Below are 21,861 nucleotides of genomic sequence, written 5' to 3' on the forward strand. Positions count from 1 at the left end.
GGAAGTGGAAATGGGTGGTTTGTTTTCAATCGCCAATCTGGTCACCTGGAAAGGCCTTATAGTCTGTAGGCAAGGTGGTGGGTGGTGTGTCAGTCACCGCCAGCAAAGACCAAATCTTGCTGCTTTCATGTGCCAACTCTGCTGGCGGGAACACGCTTTTTGATGAGGAAGAAGTAATAAGCCCAGTATGCAAGACTTCCTTGACAATGTACGTCCAAAGACACATTCCTTCATACCAATCCTTATTTATTCACGCATTTGGTAAAAACGTCACAGTCAGGAGTGAAATCATTACAATGACGTAAGTAACTATACAGACCAACACCAAGTGCAGAGTCAAATTGCCAAAAAGCACACGAGCAACGCACAGCTCCTCTGCTCGAGTGTACTCAGGGCACTCGCCCATACCACCCGTCCCAACAGTCACAGGCGCTCAGCTCCAATGCAACCCAGGGACTCATCCCTGGGGAAGAGGAGGGAGACACAACCGATGAAGAGAAGCGGGACTGTCTGAGGCACGCCTCTGGTCTGCCAACGACGCAGAGACTGCAAGACGTCAAAGAGTGGGGCAGGCATTTCTTTGGCACAAAACTTAGGCCGTAAAAAGGTTAAGGGGCTTAATCTCAGCTTTTGCTCCTCTTTCAGCAACACAAAAGGGTAGCAAGTGCGGGTGGGGAAGATCTCGTCATTCATATTCTAAGAAATAAGGGGGAGGAGAAGGATCTGAAGCCCTGAAGCCTGTCCCTATGCTCCCAGTCAGAGTGCAGCATGACCATAAGCCCCGTTAGCCAGGCCAGGCCGATCCCATCTGATTGTGACTTTATCTGAACAGTGTGGTTTGCCTTAATTTTAGCTCAGAAGACGACGAAAAGTTTTTCACAGGGTCACATGAGTCACCTCCCCCTTATATGAGCATTTGGGACCGACTGCATCTGTCTGCTCACACAGCTTGTCTGCAGCTCTGAGAGCTTCCAGGGAGGTGCCCGACCCCCACCCCTCTGCCTTCAGCCTTCCAAGATGGCCAATTTGCGGGCATCAAATCAAACCCAAAGTGTGATAATAATGCCTGAATCAAAATGGTGCTGTCTATACAGTCCAGACTATGGAAAAAAAATCCTATTCCATTCCCTAATTCCACCCCGTTTTTTAACACAAAAGTTAAAAAAAACACAACACACAAAGCTAAACTGGATAATGTTTTGAGCATCTCCACTGATGCTATCAAAAACACTGATGATAGAGTTACTGTCTGACAGCGTTAGTTTCCCAGTTCTTGGTAAATGGGCTACGGGGAGGCAGTGGCCCAGATGGACACAGCACATGAGTACCGAAGAACTGGCTGACTCAGGGAAACGGCTTTGCGTGGGGAACGGCAACAGGAGGCGGAGACTGACATTTCTTGGTACAAACTATGTCCCTAGAGACGGGAAGGTGAGGACAAGGCACTTACGCTGCCAAGCAACAGTTCACACCCCCTCAACACCAGGACTGTGACCAAGAGTGCCCCCGGCCATGACCCCTCATTGGAGAGCAACCGTCCACGTGGTCCAGCTGGACCTTCAGAGCCGAAGGAAACCCACCCAAAGTGCTGCAGAACCGAGGCTGAGAACGGAATGTGGGCAGAGAAAGCAAAGGATGCTGTCCCCTCTGGCCTGAGGCGAGGCTGGTTCCAGAGGAGCTCCAGCAAACACCAGTTTCAAAACGCTTGGCCCGAGAACGTGCCCAGGGCCTTCGGATGCCTCCTCTTCCGGTTCCGACACTGAGCAGCAGGGCTCTGAGAGCAGTACTGAATCAGCCTGCGGTGGTGGCCACAGCAGACCCCACCCTGTTCTGCAGCGGAGGGCGTGGCGACGCGGAGACAGGGCTGGAACCCGCCTGGCCCCGCTTCCCCCAGGGCCTGTCAAGCGTACTCGATGCGGGCAGGCCCACAGCTGCCCTCGCTCTTGCGCTCAGAAGATGGGGTGGCGGCTTTGGCCTCGCTCCCCACTTCCAAAGGCTGAGATGAGACATAGTCCTTCACTCTGATCTCCATGTTCTTGGCTTTCAGAGTAGCCGTGTGCAGCTTCTCCAGGAAATCTGGCATGCCTGTCGGGAGAGAGGGCAACCTGGGTGGGCGGGCACGCCAGCCAGCAGGCTCACTATGTTTCACTGTTTTACTTACTCAGTCGTGTCCGACTATTTGCGACCCCATGGACTGTAAGTCTGTCCATGGGATTTCCACGCAAGAACATTGGAGTGAGTTACCGTTTCCCCATTTCCTTCTCTAGGGGATCTTCCAGACCCAAGGATCAAACCTGAGTCTCCTGCATCAGCAGGTGGATTCTCTACCGCTGAGCCACCAGGCTCAAAATTAGCAGGGCCTGTTTCTTTCCAGGCAGGAAGTCAATGCCTCCGTATAGAGATCACAGCCTCACGGACAGACAACAGACTTATAGGGAGTGAAAACCACCCAGGACCTCCTAACTCCCCAAAGGCTCTCTTTTATGTGATTCAAATATCACTTATCAGTGGCACAGCCAATTTTGCTGAAAAATGTCAAAGAGTAGAAACACCTAACCTCCTCTCCATTCCCCTCTGAAGGGTAAAACACCGCTTACAGAGGACAAGAGAGACAATCTCATGAAGCTGTTTCTAAGGGAAGAGATTGGCCAGGAAAAATGCAGTCAATCACAGCAGTGATGTGCTGTTGCCTTTGTTAAGAAGGGTGGTGGCCCCTTTCCCCAGTGGACTGTCCTATAACCACATGTTTTAAGGCTTCCGACACGATCTAAGAAAGTTTGTAAATGCGTTAATGTACACAGTGTGTATTAAGCAAACATTCTTCGATTCACCTCTGGGCATAGGCTTCGTTTTGGGACCAGAATGCTCATCCCTCCAAACTGCAGCCGGAGGCTTCACTGCCTTCAAGACAGTATTCAATAATGAACTCGGAAGGCCTCCCATGAAACAAGTGTTAACCTCCCTGAAGCCACTGAGAAGCTAGAGAAAAATAAAACGTTCAGCCCAAGTACCCGGCCCCGTGCACAAGCACCCACTCACCACTGGAAACCATCCAACTAACACAGTAGCGAGGAAACACGGTCTGGGGGTTGTCACTATATGTCAGCAAGTAGTCAAAGCCGTTCTGGAAAAGAAAAACAGCAAAGATGAAGGTACCCAAATTACCCCTCACAGCCTCCGTACCCAGTGCCACAGAATAACCACGATCGGACTCTGGGGTGGAGAGTGGCATCTTTTTAACCCTGAGCAGAAGAGAGTTAACGCTGAAGACCTGAGAGGTTACTACCTAGTGAGGCCAGCCCAGTGGTGTCCGGGAACTTGGTGCCTGCCTGACCCCGGTCAACAGTTGAGTGCTCCAGGGCGCCCTGCGCCTCCTCTGGGCAAACAATGTGCTTCCTGCTGAGCCCCCGCTCTCCCCCTGGGGTCTGGGACTGTAGGACGTGCTAGGCAGAGGGTGCCTGTGTGACCAGCCCCCAGTACAGACACTGGGCTTCTCCAGGCAGAATCATCACACGTGTTGCTGCTTTTCTGTGGCTGGGACAGGATGTGTTCCAAGAGCCCTCACGGGACAGGGAGTACGGGAAGCCCGCAGGGATTCCTCCAGACCCGCCTGCATCTCCCCCTTTTGATCCAGCTGTGCATCCTCCCATCACTGTGATAAATCTTAGCTGCGAGTACCTTGTCAGCTGGGTCCTATGCGTCTTTCTAGTCAATCTTAGAATGTGGGGGTGGACCTCAACACATACCCCACCATGTTTAAATATTTTAATCGTTATTGAAATGATACTAACTCTTACCACTATCACTATTAACACTAGCATCAAACATTTACAGGGCGCTTACAACTATGTGTCAGGAACTGCCTCAGCTCCTCACAACAATCCTATAATGTAGACGCTGCTAATCCCCATTTTACAGATGAGGAAACTGAGCACAAAAAGGTGAAGGGCTTTGCTCGAGCTCACCCACATATTCAACCAGAGCCAAGATGAACCCAGAATCCTGACCACAGGCCCAGGCACCCACTCTCGCTGACTCAGCCCTCTCACTGGTACACTGAAGACAAAGATTAAAGAGATTTACAGGGGTCCCGATCCCTGGAGAGGTCTGAAGCAAATATGCTCCACCCAAAGGGTAACAGAGAACCACTTTTAAAAACTCCTTATTGAATTTGTTATTGTTTCTATTTTATGTTCTGGGTTTTTGGCTACAGGATCTTAGCTCTACAATCAGGGATCAAACCCAAACCCCCTACACTGGAAGGCAAGATCTTAACCAATGGACTGCCACGGAGGCCCCAGGTCTGCACTTTTCAAAGCAGACTGGCCACAGCTGTAGACAGCAGCACTGTGACTCGCACGCCTTTCCACCAAAGCCCACCTTCTTCACTCCCTGGGTGAAATGTTGAGTCCTTTATTCATCTACTCAACAGCTCTCTGAATGTCTGCTATGTGTCTGGGGACTGTGCTAGGCACTATATGGGAAATAAGAACATGCTAGTCCTTGCCCTCAGGAGCTTCCAATTAATAGGACAGACAGGTGCTGTAACAGACATACAGACTTAACACCACAGAAGTAAAGGAGACGTGAAGCCTGCACAGCGGGAACAGTGACGCCACAAAGGCTCGCCAGGAGACATGAGCTAACACGTACAAAAAACTTGAAATGATCCTTCCCATAAAACACTTGGACTGAGAAGTCAAAGTCCTGGGTTTTCATACAGTACTGCCTATACTGAAAAAAGTCAAAACTGAAAACAACTGCCGTCAGGAAGAAGGAATTAAATGGGAAGAAAGAACAGGGATGTAAGCTAAATTACTCTTAAGAATGAACAGGCCCAGAAATATGAGAACTTCTAGACGCCAAAGGGTGGTATTAAGGCTCCTAGAAGAAATGCTCATTTTCAGATTCACACCTAAAATTATAGAAGGTGAACCTGAAATGTAGCACCAGAAGACAGGAGAGTTTCTGAGGTTAAGTCAAAAGGACTCTGGTCAATAAGAGGATCCTAGATAAAAGTGACTGTAAAACAAACCAGATATGCTTAAATTTTTGAGTTTCTAATAGCATGTCTTTTTTCTTTTGGCCGTACCACACAGCATGCGGGATTGAATCCAGGCCTCCTGTATTGGAAGTATGAGTCTTCCAATGAGACTTACCACCAGGTAAGTCCCATCATTTCTTTAAAAAAATAAAAACTTTAACCTTTGGAGGATTGCTTGTTGAAAGAACTAATTCAACATTTTAAAAACTAGTAAATGAAGGAAACAAATCAGCATCTTTCTTATTTCCCTTTCCTCTGTGAACTATAGGAAATCAAATAGTCCATGTATAAACTTTCAAGTACTGGCTTCCCTGGTGGCTCAGCTGGTCAAGAATCCACCTGCAATGCAGGAAACCTGCATTCGATCTCTGGGTTGGGAAGATCCCCTGGAGAAAGGAACGGCTACCCATTCCAGTCTTTTGGCCTGGAGAATTCCATGGACTGTATAGGCCACACGGTTGCTAAGAGTTGGACATGACTGAGCGACTTTCAAGTATGTCATCTAATAAATGGAAATAAGCGAAGAAAGAAGAGTTCATACAAATAGTATTTTGTAACTTCTAATAAAATAGTTGAGCTGAGTAATATTCATCAATCACCTCCAAATTCACAAAGAAAGGGATCAGAGCCTTGTCGTGGCAAAGGGGCTTGCTAACTCCATGAAGCTATGAGCCATGCCATGCAGGGCCACGCAAGACCGTCGGTTCATAGTGGAGAGTTCCAACAAAATGTGATCCACTGGAGGAGGGAACGGCAGGACACGCCAGTGTACTTGCCGAGAGCAGCCCATGAACCGTATAAAAAGGCAGTATCAGACATTATATACCTCTTAATAAAGCAGTCTTGCTCCAAGCAAATAACCTAAATCTGGTCAAGCCTCTAAGTACCCACATATAGGGAACACAAGGGACGGAAAAACACGTTAGATGACACTGTGAGAACATAACCAGCAAAATCCAGAACAAAGAAACTGCTTCTTCAATAAATACAATTCCAAGGGGGAAAAAAGGAGGGAGAACTCAAGATATAGATGCAAAGCTACAGTGTGAACACATTTCAATATCTGGATCTCACCTGAAATCAGAATCAAATAAATAGAAAAAAATTCATGGATGATCAGGAAAGCTTAAACACTACAGATATTAGATATTAGGGAACACGATATTATGTTTTCAAAAAATCTCTCTTCTTTTTGAGATAAATACTAAAATATGTATAGAGGAATTCTTCGGTTCTTCTACAGCAAAACCAGAATCTGCTTCAAAAAAATCAGGGTTGTGGGAAAGTGACCAGAAAGAGTGCAGATAAAACAAGTCTGGCCAAGAGGGTGATCACTGCCGGAGTCAAGGGAGGACAGAGTCCACACATGTTACTTTCTCTACTTCTCCATCTTTCGTCTACATCTCAAATTTTCCATAATAAAAAGGGAAACTGGGGAGTTCCACGATGGCCTGGCAGCGAGCATTCCAGGCTTTCACTGTCGTGGCCTGGGTTCAACCCCAGTCAGGGAACTGAGGTCCTGTAATCCGGCAGCACAGCCACAATAAAACAGAACACCACACCCTGGCTCAGGATCTACGTCCCATCTGGCAAATCCAAACTCAGCTGCCTGGCTTTCAGGCATCTTCTGTACACGGTCAAGGTAATCACCACTCCTCCCCAGACTCTGCCTTCCTTTCCAAGCCCTGAGTCTCTCAACACCCAAGGTTCCCTCCTTCCTTTGTCTGCAGCTGAATCACGGAATCAGGTCTTCTACCTCCAGGGTCCTTCCTGTTTTCCTCCACCTAGAGGCTGCTTTTTTACAAGAACCAACTCAAGTCTTACCTTTCTCCTAAGAGCTTGCCACAATGTGCTATAATACTTACAATTCATACTGTTCCCCCACCTCAGCTGAAAGAAGCTATTTCCTGGTACAACACAGTCCGCTGGTGGCCCAACTCTGCCTTAGCTATCTCATGGTCAGGGTTTCCAAAGGCAGTAATGCTGGGACTCGAGTCACTTTTTTCCCCCAAATAGGAAATACGTGGACAAGGTTCAAACTTCAGAAGCAACATCAAAGAAAAGCAGGAGGCACAACTCCAACTCCCACAGGCCCAGCCTGCCCAGGCAATCGCAACATTCTTGCTTCTAATGCAAGGACTTTGAAACATGTTTACCTGTACTAACTTACAACACACTGGAACAATACTTTCTACATGGCCAACAAGTCCTTTCTTTCTCAGCCTCTCTCTCACATGTACTTGTACGTATGTAATCAAACAAAAGTATCATAAAATATGCTTACATTTGGTTTCTGTTTATTCCTTTTCTAGCACTAATTAAGTCTGTCTTCCACAAGCTGGTAGCAACTCATAGTTTGAAGAACACTGCTCTCTGGGACGTCACCAGTGGTCCACTGGTTAGGACTCTGAGCTTCCAATGCAGGGGTTCGATCCCTGGTGGTGAAGATCCCACGTGCAAAAAAAAAAAACCATCGCTCTATAACGGTACAAACGTCAACATAGAGCTCCCCGAAAACCACCACTGAGGCAAACCACAGTTTCTGTCATGCTTAGAAGAGTCCCATTATATAGGTGGTGTAAATAAAACAACTTGCAAAAACAAAAGCTCGGCTAAGAGAACAGTCATACAGCTCTAAAACACAGGTGATGGGGAGAAACAGTGATTTCAAAGTGAACAGGACTAAAAACAGCAACCACCACAATCAGTATGTACGCTCAACAGAGGTTTGGCTAAAACATCAAAACTAAAACACCACACTAAGTTGAAGAAAATATTCTTTGCAAAGAAAGGTCATAAAATGTTCAAGGAAGCAGATAGCACCGATAAGGTAACAGGAGACCTGAAATGTGTTACGTGTTCTGCCCACTGTGGGGAAATTCTGATGGGAACAGTAGCTCGATCTGGCTCCTAAGAACACTGCCAACAAGCCTGTATGAGTCAGGGCCAGCGTGTTCTCATCACCGCCCCTCAGGTAACAGGAGCCAAGGGGTCATCACTGCTTTGTCTCAAGGGTCTTCCAGGTACACCACTTCAGGTGGGGTCCTGAAGTGTGGGTCCCAGGCCAGTAGCACCAGCCTCCCCTGGGAGCTTAAGACATGCAAATTCTCAGGCCACAGCCCAGCACTATTTAAGCAGGCTCCAGTGGATTCGATGCCAGCCAAGCTGGAGAACCAGCATGCCCCCCCTAGTTCAGACAAAAGGCGATCCTTGAGAAAATTCATAAAGCGCTAAACCATCACATCTCGGATGACATACAACTCACCTCATCAAATGACTTGTGTGGACGGATAACCATTTGGGACTCATATGATCGGACCCTGACGAATTCCGGAGACTCTGGCACACTCGGGTGCTCCACAGCACTGGCAAGGAAAGAAGCAAGAGAAACTGAGGACTGTCTCTACACGCAGGGCCACCGGAGCTGGAGTTACGGAGTGAAGGCAGCCTCTAAACTTTTAAATGACTACATCAGAAAAGTCATGAATGAATACACACTAACTTCTAAAAGCAGAGTGAGTTAACTCGGTGTCTCTTTAATTATCACCATTAAGGAACTGAAGGATTATTCTGATGAAAGGTTTGCATTCCTTCAACCCTCTGAGACAGTCACATTCTCGCTGGGACGCACGGCGCCCTGGCTTCACTCACAAGACAAGCAGACTCCCACCAGACACGTGTGAATGAAGGCCAAGCCGCTCAGCATGCGTACCGTGACACCAACACCATCACGTTGTTTTCCTCATCCACGCTGTACCGCCGAACGTACACATAATCCCGTGAGTACATCGGGTACTAAAGAAGAGCAGGGGTGGGAGGATCAGGGCTCTGTCTCATGTGGACGTGATCAAAGCAAAACCAGAGGTACAATACTTACGGGAAAATGAGTCACCCAGTGAAGAACCTCAGAGCCACTGACCACATCCCTCTCGATCACTTCCAGCTTGATCACCAGGGCATCCCACTTTTTCCTATATTCTGTATCCAGCTATAGAAAGAGCAAAGACCATGAAGACCCAAGAAATCCAGAACGAAGCTACAGAAGACTTCTCCAGAGGAGTGGGCCTCTTACCCAAGAGCCTTCTGAAACAGTGATGTGACCTAAGGAGAGTGCCCAAGTGTCAAAGACACAGCTGTGTTACTACAGATGAGTCCTTTAATAAAATCCCTTCCTGTAGGCCAATCCCTTTACTTTGAAAGTGAATCTTAAAAAAAAAAAAAAAAAAAACCCACAAGTGTAAGAAAAAAATATTGTCATAGACATGTCTAGAGAAAATACAGTAGACAGTGATAGAAATTTCTAAGGGTGAAATAATTCCAAAAAGTTTTAAACAGACAAAAAGTCCAAAAGTACGGGCAGACACCTCACACAAGTTGCTTTATTTTAAAAATTTCTAACATCACTAAGAACTAAGGAATCTCAAAGAAAGACACATATCATACACATTCAAATCAACAAAAATTCAATACAGATTGACAGAATTCAGTGCTTAGGGGAAAGCGTGCACTTGTGTGTTAGCAGTGGGTGTTATAATCACCAAACTAGTTACTCAAAGTCCAGTAAAACATGAGAACTCCAGGAAGGAAAAAACAATTTTTGTAGAACTCTAGGTGATCCCAGCTCCCCTTTTCTGTATTTCCCCGCAAGGAGGAACAGAGTCTTTGAACACATACTCTTATCTTTATAACACCTTTACTGTGGACAAGTTCCAGATTGCTAAGTCCTGACTACATCTGTATACTGTAGGGGAAGGACATCGCTAAGCCAACAAACAGGCAAAACTGGAATACAAAGATTCTATCAGGGTTGCATCAGTTACATTTGCTGACTTTGATAATGGTACCATGGCTAGTTAGGAGAATATGTCCAGTTTTTTAGGAAATACACACTGAAGGGTTTTGGAACAAAGGGCATGTAACTTACCCTCAAACTGTTTAGGGGGAAAAATTATAAAGTCTTATAAAATATATTAAAGCACTCAAATCCTTCCTCTATTTGATCTTCCCAACAGTCTTAAAAAGAGCAGAACTGGCCTCATCCCCAGAAGGCAAACTGTAAGTCAAAGGCTCACCCAGAGGCTAGCTGACGTGACATGAGGCGCAGAGAGATGGATGGACTGAAGCCAACATCTTGTAAGTCAAAGAAATCACTCATTTGAATGATGGCAAGAGGACTTCTAGGCTTAGCAGCTCCTGATCTGGGAGGAGAAACGTACTCACCTGAACATTGAAGAACTGCCGCGGTGTCACGTCCGTGTAGGTTCCAAACACTAGAACAAAGGATAAGCAATGTTTGCCACACTCATCTCCCACTCTGTTCCTATCACTTAACTGCATTTGAACTGCAGAGTACTGACGTACAGATCTTAAAGGCAGATTCAGAAACAGAAGTCACACTGGGGCAGCAAAGTATGACAGAGACAACCTATAGCAGAGTATAACAAAGACAAGGAGACTCTTGTCATCAGTTCAGTCGCTCAGTCGTGTCTGACTCTTTGCAACCCCATGAACTGCAGCACGCCAGGCCTCCCTGTCCATCACCAACTCCCGGAGCCCACCTGAACCCATGTACATCGAGTTGGTGATGCCATCCAACCATCTCATCCTCTGTCGTCCCCTTCTCCTTCTGCCCTCAATCTTTCCCAGCATCAGGGTCTTTTCAAATGAGTCAGCTCTTCGCATCAGGTGGCCAAAGTACTGGAGTCTCAGCTTCAACATCAGTCCCTCCAATGAACACCCAGGACTGATCTCCTTTAGGATAAACTGGTTGGATCTCCTTGCAGTCCAAGGGACTCTCAAGAGTCTTCTCCAACACCACAGTTCAAAAGCATCAATTCTTCGGTGCTCAGCCTTCTTTATAGTCCAACCCTCACATTCATACATGACCACTGGAAAAACCATAGCCTTGACTAGACGGACCTTTGTTGGCAAAGTAATGTCTCTGCTTTTTAATATGCTGTCTAGGTTGGTCATAACTTTCCTTCCAAGGAGCAAGCGTCTTTTAAATTCATGGCTGCAGTCACCATCTGCAGTGATTTTGGAGCCCAGAAAAATAAAGTCAGCCACTGTGTCCACTGTTTCCCCATCTATTTGCCATGAAGTGATGGGACCGGATGCCGTGATCCCTTATCATCAGGTAGGAAAAACAACAGCACAGCAGGGCAGTGCTCCCAGAACAAAACCACAATGGAGAGTGTAAGAGAACAGAGTGCCATGCACCTGCCGGGGCGAAACACACCCCCAGCAGCCGGGCGGGACTCACCTCGGTACTGGTAAAGGTGGGTGCCTGAAATGGGACGCCGCCACAGCTTGAAGTGTTTCTTATCCATCACCATCTCCCATGGCTGCTCTGTGCCTCCTGAATCTTCAACCCCTTCTGTCTGGGATTTTGGTTCTGGGGGGTGGCGCTCAACTCCAGAGCTCCGAAATATACCTGACATTTCCTCCAACCGTTTCATCTCATCAATGGATCTGGAGAGGAGAAAAACAACAGGCATGGTGGGGTGGTTGGAGTCAGCCCTGAAAAATGAACTGGGCACACAAAGACTTACACAGAGCGGTGTGGGTTTAAAACAGTATAAAGTGTAGGGAATAAAAATATGAGTTCCTGAGTCTGAATCCCAGTCTAACATTCATCAATGAGAATATTAAATTACTTAACAATCCCTATTTCTTAACCTGTAAATTGGGGATGATAACAGTACCTACTTCAAAGGTTGATTATAAAAATTAAATTTACATGTAAAGTGCTTAATACTAGCCATACAATTAGCCCTCACATTTTATGCCTATGAAATGTCATTTGATATTGTTTGCCCATTTTTTAATTCGGTTGTCTTCCTATCATATTGTAAGAGTACTCACGTATTTTTCCTCCTTTATTTTAAAGAGAGATAATTTACTTGCTATAAAAATTTATACTTTTACTATATACAAATCAGTGCTTTTTAGTCTAGTCCCAAGGTTGTACAACCATCACCACCAATTCCAGAACATTGTCACCAACCCCCAAAGAAATCTTTACCCACAGCAGTTACTTTCTATAGCCCCTGACAACTACTAACCTACTTCTGTCTCCATGAGTTTGCCTCTCTGGACAATTCATATAAATGAAATCTTATAAAATATGGCCTCTTGGGTCTGGCTCTTTTCACTTAGTAAAATACACAATTTCACTCATGCTCTGGTGTATTGCTTTTACGGCTGAATAATAATCCACTGTACGGATACATCATATGGATGTATCACACTTTGTTTACCCATTCATCAGGTGATGGACATGCAGGGGTTTCCTACTTTTTGGCTATCATGCATAATATTGCTACAGATATCTGCATACAACTTGTATACAGATGAAAGCTTTCAGTTTCTTTGGTAAATTCCTAGCAGTAGATTTACTGGGTCTGGGAAACTAACTTTTTTGATTCCAGCAATCCTAGCGGGTATAATGACTAATGATGTTAAGCATATTTTTATGTGCTTATGAGCTATTTGTATATCTTCTTTGGAGAAAAGATGTATTGAAATCTTTGTTTTAAATTGGGTTGTCTTTACTGTCAACTTTTAAAAGTTCTTCATATATTCTGAACGAAAGTCTCCTGTTAAATATTTACAAATATTTTCGCTGAAACTGTGGGCCGTCTTCCCACTTTCTTGATAGTAACTTTTGCTGTACAGAAGTTTTCAATTTTGATGAAGTCAAATTAATCTATTTTTCCTTTGACCGTTCATGTTTTTGGTGTTCTAGCTAAGAAACCACCGCCTAACCCAGTATCGTAAGAACTTATGCCTATATTTTCTTCTACAAGTTTTAGTTTACACTTAGGTCTTTGACCCATTTTAATTTTTGTGTACAGTGTGAGGTATGGGGTATAAATTCACTATTTTACAAATGCATCTCCAGTTGTCCCAGCACCATTAAAAAAAAAAAAAAAAAACACGATTTTCCCTTTAATCTTTAAAGAGGAGTTAGCAAAGCAAGACTGCTGGCTGACTCTGTCGCTTTTACAGTTCAAGACTGAAGATAACACCTACTGATATGTTCTGTTTGAAATGCCCTTTCTTACTCCTCTTTAACCTTCAGAAACTGCACAAAGGGATTTGCCTGGTGGTGCAGCGGCTAAGTCTCTGTGCTCCCAATGCCAAGGGACACGGTTCAATCCCTGGTCAGGGAACTAGGTCCCACATATAAGAGTTCGTATGGCACAACTAAAGATCCCATGTGCTGTAACCGAGACACAGTGCAGTCAATAAATAAAAATATAAATTAAAAAAAAAACATAAAGTTCAAGGTTAACTCCAAGAAAGGGTTAACCATACACATTTACTTTTATTCCTATACAGAAACATACTGCACTATATTATAATTAATCTACCTTTATGCCTATCCTCCTTACTAAAATGGCTCCTAGCAAGTACCTGGTAAACATTACATGCTCAGTAAGTGTTCGCAGAATAAACTGAGTAAAATAAATATGGGGGTAGGCCTCAATAATTCAAATTCTTATTAAAAGATTACATTAATACTAGTTTAGAAGTCCAAAATTCAAAATCATACCAGTAACCCCCGATTAAAAGTTTAGAGCCATCCAAAGGATAGCGCAGAGATCTGGGTTCTAGTCCCAGCTCTGCCAACTTGAGCTGTGATTACAAGTCATTTTACCTCAAAGGCACTCCAGTTCCACCTGTAACATGAGCACATTATTTCTTGAAGGTCTATTCCAATTCTCTGATTTTTAAACTTTGAACTTCAATGAAAGTATTTATGTACGAGGACATTTGTGTTTTGACCACCTGAAATCTTTTCCTATTGAGGAGAACCCCCAAATAGGTGAGATATAGCCCAGTCCCCGTCTTGCGCCCTAGCAGTGATCGAATGATCACAGTTAATCAGAGACTTCTGGTAGAGGAAATAACCCGAGGCACAGGACCTTTCAGATTTCCTCACTTATCTGGAGGGAAAAATGCAACAGATCTGGGTAAACTAAACCAGCAACACTGCCCGAAGCAGAGCATTCCTGTAGCTGCCCTGGCTGTCCTCCCAGCCAACCTGGGCTCTCCCCGGCCTTCAATGCTGTGTGTGTCCTAACACCTTTCTGATTACACCCTTTTTGAAGAAAGTTAACCAGTATCAGTTTCTCTGTTTGCAACTGATAACCCTAGCCAGTCAATTTATATTGATGGTCTGATGAAAAATGTTTAACCTTTTAAAAGTTTCAGTGTGAATTAAACATTGCAAAACAGGATTGACTGCTACCATTGCAAAAACCATAGAGAAATAGGGAAGGAAATTTAGAGTGGGCAATAGGTCTTGCAGAGGAGAAAGCAAAAGTAAAGACACAGCTAGCTTTGGCTGTGAGAACAATGCAGGCATCACACAAACCAGTCATGGCCTGCTGAGGACTAGTAAAGCACCGTTCAAAAAAAATTAAGCTGGACTCCTCAATGTCCTTACCACATAATGAAGAGGGGCAGGAACGTCTTGAGAAAAATACATCAGAGGCTCATAAAATTATATAGTAATATGGTTTTAAGAAAATTAAACTATATGACTATAGGCAATATTTTTAACAGCCTTCTAAGACTCAAAGTGGTACAGAGTTTCTGACCCACTGCTTAATCAGCCTCTTAAGAATAAAGGTCACTAGGTGAGACTGAGTGCCTTCGGGGGATAGCAATGCCCAGTGAAGGCCTGACGCTCACTCTTTGTACAGCACAGTATGAATGCCAGAAGGAGACTGCCTCATGAAAATGCCAATGAGCACTGTCCCAGGTTTAAGAATCCAGAAGGGTCTCAATTTCTAAATGCTGACATGACAGACATCATCAGCTCGGTCACTATTATTTGTGTGAAGAAAAAAAAACCTCTCACTATGTATCCCATTATTCTGCTGTGTCAAATCTTATCTGGAGGGGATGGTTGCCTACACCTTGTTATCTGAGAGACTTAAGTAACAAGGGAGAAAGAAGGACAAAAGAGATTAAACCCAAAATAGCAGCAGAACCAGATTAGTAAGAGGATCAAAGAAAGACAGTCAATGCTTTCCTTTCTTCAAAACTAAAGTCATCTCAACATTTAAGAAAGGCTGTATGGAAAGCTATGGAAATTGAAGGCATAAAATCATGAAAACAGAAAGTATTATCATATTAGGCTCATCTAGGGGAATCCTACCCTAAGTGTAGAGCTTAATATAAGGCCCCAAAATGACTCAAATGAAGCCATTCCTGTAATGAGTAATTTACCAAAGTAACACTGCTTTGTTTCAATGATCCCCTCCTCAAATTCCCAATTAATATCAAAGTTAAAGACCTTGAAGAACAACTGTCATGGGACATACCCAAAAATGAGACATCAACAGCTCCTTGCAATTCTGAGCCAACTGGTTAACCATCAAATAATGAAGACAATCTCAGGAAAAAAAAAACAAAAAAAAAAAAAACCTTAGTTTTTATTACATAGTTCTGATTATCTAAGAATGTATGAGAGTAAAAACATCGTTAAGTGACGGGGGGGGGGGGAGGGGGTCCCTTTAAGCCAAAAGGACTTTTTGTTGATCATTTATCTAATTAATAGCACAGTGAAAAGTTTGAAGGCTGAAATAGGAAAATGGCCAATTTTCTTCATGCAACTTTATTGGTACATATTTATTCAAATTTCGAGAGCAATGAATTGTAAGTTTTTTTTAAAAAGAGGAGGGAAATTAATGGAACATTTTCCGCTAGTCTTTCATATTTCTTAACTTCCTTTTTGTTCCTATAATTTTTTTAATGTTCCAAAATAATAATAAAAAAAAAATTACTATTAGTATTTTTCCATAAGATTTGCCCTGCGCTCACAGAATGCCAGTCAGCACCAAAAACAGTGGTTAGAAGTTATTTTGTCTGGTCATTTAATTAAAGTCAATCAGGTAAGAAAGCTAGACTAAGCATTAAAATCCCTGATTTCTATACCTGGACCATCAATGAGTACAATTTACTTCTTTCCTCAAATGTTCGTGCTGATTCTCAATTAATGAGTTCCTATTTAAGATGTTCACATTCAAAAAGGGAGCCTTACAGCCCATCACTGTGTGACAACAGCCATATCAGGATGAGTGTGTACCAGGACAAGCTGGTACAGAAATGGCACAGAAGACCCAAAGGCTGTGATTTCGGGGCCATGGGACAATCACGCTCTTCTTCCACAAACAATGAAAGAAATGCACATGTCCCGAGGCACAGGCACTATGCTCATTCTGGAAGCTACCCAAAATCATCCAACCAGTGCCAACAGAATCTAAGATCTTCTAACCTCAGCACTGCATCCTGTAAAGCAAACAAAATAAAGCACCAAGCCTAAGCCTGGATGGGAAGGGAGTCTGGGGGGAGAATGGATACATGTACATGTATGTCTGAGTCCCTTTGCTGTTCACCTGAAACTACCACAACATTGTTAATTGGCTACACACCAATATAAAAGTTTAAAATATACATAAAAAACCACCAAACCTAAAAAGGCTAACCTGTACCCAGAATACCTTATTCAATAAAATATTGGCAATTCCCTAGTAGTCCAGTAGTTAAGATCCCTTGCTTTCGTTGCCATTGGATCCCCAGCCAGGAAACTAAGACCCAGCAAGACGCACACAGTGCGACCAGAATTAATTAATTAATAATAAAATACAAACAGGACCAGCTAGGAGAACAAAGACCTTTGAAATCACCGTACAACCTACATACAGCTGACAGCGTATCACCTGCCCCCCGATCAAGGTAACATTTCTAAAAATCCTCAAAATGGACTTGATCAAATTTTAAGTATATGACTGAACTCAAGCATGAACTGGACATGGAGAGTCAAATGAGGGCCTTTACTGGAACAACAAGGCTGGAGAGGGTCAAAAAGGGCACCTTAAGTGCTCTTACTGGCCTTTGTCTAAGCTTCTGTATTAACCCCAAGTGGGTTAATACAGAACAATATCTCTTTAGGAGCTGGATTAGAATCAAGTGCTTCAACTGTCTGATTTCTTTCTCCCACGGCAGATAGTTGACTATGGACTCAAATGTTTACCACATCTATTTCTTATTCTATTTTCCCCCTCCAGCTCCTGGAAACGGGAGACCTACTGAACAGAGAGGTTCTAGAACATATCATCAATAAAAATACATGACGAAAAAGTATGAAATCTATCACCCGGGCCTCAACACTACTCAACTCCGATTCCCAACAGGGCACCCAGAGGCCCTTTCCTGGTCTTTCTCTTTCCCAAACCAAATCCAACTAGGAATTTTCCCCTCAAACTTCATGACTGTGGAACATGGGTATTCCATCATCATCAAAAAACAGAATGCAAATTCAAACAGTCGACTGGTAATTTTACAACTAAAAAGTTACCTTCCCATATTTCTCACACCTGAGAACAAAATACCCCAAAACACTAACAGAAACTAGGCAGACCACCTCTCATGCTTTGATACCTTAACGTTTTTGAGTAAGGTTGTTCATGGTTATGAGTTTAAAGTGCATTTGTAAAACAGTCCTTCTTACTGCTAGGAAAAGTATTACCAGCTCTAAAGATACACTTTGCATTTACCGACAACTCACAATGTTGCCTGGCATCTGGGTCCTACACTTCCAGAGAGATCACAGTATTAACTTTACTGAAATATTTCCACTTTCACCTAACCAAAAGTGTGAAATAACAGAAGAAATGACCAAAACAGACTTGTATTGGAATTTATGTGAGGTAGGGGGACTATCCGAGGTTCTTGAAATCAGTTTCAGAGTTCGGGGGCAGAATATGTGGAGAGACACACATTTTTTTTGTTTAAAAAAAAAAAAAAAAAAAATACAGCGACACTGTAAAGCAAGACCCAAAGCAAGGTTTCCTCATATTACATGAAAACTGTAAGGGCTCAGTTTAGAACCACAGATGAGCAAATTCAACTAATGGTACTATACTTCTCACAGAAGTTTTTGATGATGACAACGTGATTACAGAGCCTAGTGAAACTCTCGGAGTTCTAGTGGAAGTAGCAAGAAAAACCGACCTAATTCTTCCAGGTTAAAATGTGTGGGCTACTGGTTTGTCCCCGGAGGGCAAAATCTCCAGTCTCATAATCCTGCCATGAGTCACAATGACAAAAGGGCTCTCCTGGCATATCTCACGAAATCCCATTTGGAACAATGTAACTTTGTAAATTGCGTATCTACACCCTCAGGTCCATTTTAAAATCTGTTTGGTTTTTGGACCTTCTATGCGTTCGTGCTTGCTCAGCAGTCCTAATCTCTGCGACCCCAGGCCCCTCTATCCATGGAATTTTCCAGGCAAGAATACTGGAGTGGGTTGCCATTCCTCCAGGGGATCTTCCCCAACCAGGGATCGAACCCATGTCTCCTGCATTGGTAGGCGGACCCTTTACCACTGTGCCACCTGGGCAGCCTTTGCATCGTCCTGAAAGAATGATGACATGAGCAATAGCTTACATGTCTTCAATACCAACTTCCCACGTTATTTTTTTTAATTAGTCAAAAAAAAAAAAAAAAAAAAATTGGCCGCACCCTGCGGCATATGAGATTTTAGTTCCCTGACCAGGGATGGAACCTAAGCCTCCTGCATTAGAAACGCATTCTTCTTAATCATTGGACCACCAGGGAAGTCCCCAAAACGTTATTTCTATAGTGGCACGCTCCCCCAAAGTCCCCCTCTCCACTAGCCTACACCTGCAGTTATTTCTAATTCAACAAATCAAGTTAACCCGCAGAGGCAACGTAGAAACGTGGGTTTGCTACAACCTGATCAAACTACTTGCATCGTCACTTCCAGTACCACCCGGTCAACGGGAGACAGCGATCACCAAGGCCGGCCCCAGGTTTTAAGGTTTCCACCTCCCAGCCCCACCGCTCCGACCCTCCCCCCACCCCAGAGAGGAAGCACGACCTCGTCACCAAGCCCACCTCTGCAACTCCTCCTCCCGGATCCTCTCCTCGTCCCACACGAACACGCCGGCGAGCGCCGCCATCAAGGCAGAGGCATGGCCCGGGCGCCCGCGCAGCCGGCGCCACAGGCGACCGAGGAGGACGCGGCGCGAGCTCTCCGAGTACAGGCGGCCGTAGAGCTGCGCGATCTGCTGAGCGCGCCGCACGCGCAGGCCCGTCACGAAGCGGCACTGATTGGCCAGCAGGGCGAGCAGGCCCCCGCCCCGCGCGCCCGCGCGCCCGGCCGCCGCCGCCGCGCCCACCAGCCAGGCAGCCAGGCCGGTCGGCGGCCTGCGCGGAAACATGCCGCCCGATCGCCCCGCCGGGGCCGCGTGCACACGCCGCGCGCCCGGAGGAGAGTGACACCTCGCTCACGGCGCCAAAGGAACAAGGCCGGGAGGGTGCGGGCGCCCTCTCGCCAAGTCCTCCTAGTTGGCCGGCCCCGAAGTCGCCTCACGGTCTAACAGGTCCTTCATCTCCCTCTGCAGCAACCGCTGAGAAGTCTCCTTTAAGAGAGTCGGTCGAGGCACCGGCCGCGGCGGTGGGCCTGCGACCACTGCAGCAGGCTCTCCGCGGTTCCGGCCGCAACGCCGGAGGGCCAACGGCCCTTTCGGCCGCCTGCCTCTTCGGCCTCCTCAGGCCGGCGCCAGGGGCCGGGGTACAGAGCGCGCGAAAAGCGGCGAAGCTAGCGCAGAGATTCCCGAGCGTTCCGCGTCCACCACATGCGCTGCCAACTTGCACCCTATACCCCCCCCAGTCTCCGCCTCCCGGCCCTGATTGGGCGCGGCCGGGACTCCGGGTTCTGATTGGTGGCGCCAGGTGCTCGTCACTGCCCCCTCGCGCAGCGAGCCTGGAACCCTCGCTAGCAAGGTAGGTGGCGCGGCGGCGAGAACTAGTCAAGGGCGGCTTGGAGAGTGCCCGGCGGACCCCGCCGCCACCGCCATCTTCCGGCCGCCCGACCCCGCCCCGCTAGGGTCGGTGGCCAGGTGCCTTAGAACCCGGCTCAGTGCCCTCTCGATTGTTTTAAGAGGCTTGCGATCGTCGCCTCTAATTTGAGCCGAGGGTGAGGGTGGGATCTTGGCTTTGCGTCCGCGAGGCGCTGGGGATATCCAGATTGGGGACTGGGGGCGGGAGGGCGTAGACGCCTTTGGTGGATGGAGACCCTGCCAAGCCTTCCTCGGCCTCCCCGCTAGCTTTCCCGGAAGCGCTGTACGAGCCAAGACCCCTGAGCACCGACCCTCTCTCTGCGACACCTCGACCGAGAGCGGGCCAGCGGGACATCCTTAGAGCCTAGGACACTGTCAAGAGAGCTGCTTGGGCAGGTGACCCACCTCAATGTGGAAATGCGGTAGCCCTTTCGTAAAAGGGCAGCAGAATGGAGTTACCTGGGGCAGATGGCCCTGGTCGCTTAGTAGCTGTCCTTCTGTCTTTGACCCGAAGGTGACAGCGTGAGAAGTTTCCTAAAACCTACTTGGCACTACCCAAGAACAGCCTGGCTAAATGATCTTGAAGAGTATTTAATGACTATTCTCTGCACAACCTCGTTAAAACGAAAGGGCTGGATGTCCAGTAGGAAAACCTACACGAAATTGTTTTATTTTTTAAACTTATATTAAGCTTATATGTTACAGTACTGTAAAAGGAAGTCTTCATGTAAGAGACTGCTCATTCGAAGGCAGTGAGCGCATTTAGGAATTTCACACTTAATGTACCTACATGAGCAGTTTTATCTGGTCTTAATAAAAGATATTTCTCCAAAAAGAAAAAAATTGCTTTACTGGGAGCTGAAATTTAGATCTATCCAGACTGTCTGCTTTGACTCTGGGACTTGTTACTGATGTTTATTTTCTGTTGAAATAAGGAGAAATGGGTATATAATAGAAAATGGTATTTGATGCTTTGCGGAGCCAAGCTTTTCTCACTGGTGGTAGGATAGCTGGAAGCGGATATGAGGGTGTATGGTCAGGCCACTCAGGATGGTGGTTCACCTCTCTGTGCATGCTCTGCGAGACCTGTACCTGCTTCACCTACACCCTACTCACATGAGTGACCTTGCTACATACCTCCTAGGTACTCCCAGGCCCCAGCTAGTGATAGCTTATCAAAGGGGTGGTGAAGGGCATGTCCCTTTGCTGTTTTCCCTGGTAACTAATGAGCCCACCTGAAATCAGTTCCCCTACAACTGGCCATCTCCCCTTCCCTGCGACAGCCAAGCCTGCCACCATGTCCTGCCTGCCCTGCACTTCACAGGGTGGGGTGTCGCTTCAGAACCTTGCTTCAGACGTGTAAGCTCCCCCATCCATTAAACCAATGATGTCTCTGTTGCTGACTCCGTGCTCTTCCGTTTGGAAGCTGGGCAAGCACAGAAGCAGTCCAACAAAGGGGAAAGGTTGGATTTTCCTTCTCTCCAGCTTTCTTTGATTTAAAGGAGCTTAGGGCTTCTGCTTTTGTTCTTTTTTGTTTTGTTTTTTTTCCTGTTTTCTGTTTACCAAAATGAGTTCTCAGCTACGCCAGCTGCGCCGCTCCGATCCAGCCATTTTCCCTCCTTTGTTGCCTCTTTCTGCCCAGTACATAAACACTGTCGCGTTCACTGTGAAGACGGAGACCTGAACTCTTCCTTTTTTCAGACACCACCCCTCTCCTTCCTTTTACAGCTGTGGTTTGTTTTTGAAAGTGATGCCAGGCTGGACCCTGTGGGGCTCCCGGGTGAGTAGGCTTTTTTGGCCTTCAGCTTCCAGGACCTTCTCTGAGTTCCAAAGGGCAAGTGAAGTGAAGTCGCTCAGTCGTGTCCGACTCTTTGCGACCCCACGGACTGTAGCCTATCAGGCTCCTCCATCCATGAGATTTTCCAGGCAAGAGT

General features: G+C 45.8%; 1 protein-coding gene across 1 annotated transcript; it reads right to left on the reverse strand.

The window, feature by feature from the left end:
• Nucleotides 1-229: 229 nt before the first annotated feature.
• On the reverse strand, nt 230-19,727 carry STARD7 (StAR related lipid transfer domain containing 7). Its single transcript, XM_006059854.4, has 8 exons — nt 18,981-19,727; nt 11,307-11,515; nt 10,265-10,314; nt 8,922-9,032; nt 8,757-8,839; nt 8,310-8,409; nt 3,040-3,124; nt 230-2,085 (listed from the first exon to the last, which is right to left on the reverse strand). The coding sequence occupies exons 1-8, from the start codon at nt 19,304-19,306 to the stop codon at nt 1,901-1,903; spliced, it is 1,149 nt and encodes a 382-aa protein (XP_006059916.1). The 5' UTR covers nt 19,307-19,727; the 3' UTR covers nt 230-1,900.
• Nucleotides 19,728-21,861: the final 2,134 nt, after the last annotated feature.

The sequence above is a fragment of the Bubalus bubalis genome, chromosome 12 (assembly GCF_019923935.1).
Source record: "Bubalus bubalis isolate 160015118507 breed Murrah chromosome 12, NDDB_SH_1, whole genome shotgun sequence".
NCBI lineage: Eukaryota > Metazoa > Chordata > Mammalia > Artiodactyla > Bovidae > Bubalus > Bubalus bubalis.

Bases quoted from the DNA above. Each gene is read 5' to 3' on its own strand.
- STARD7 (XM_006059854.4), bottom strand. From the start codon at position 19,306: ATGTTTCCGCGCAGGCCGCCGACCGGCCTGGCTGCCTGGCTGGTGGGC. The intron at 10,315-11,306 runs GTGAGTCCCGCC...CCTTTGTTCTAG, and splicing joins CCACCTTTACCAGTACCGAG to TGTTTGGAACCTACACGGAC. The intron at 8,840-8,921 runs GTAAGTATTGTA...GCTCTTCTTTAG, and splicing joins ACTGGGTGACTCATTTTCCC to TACCCGATGTACTCACGGGA.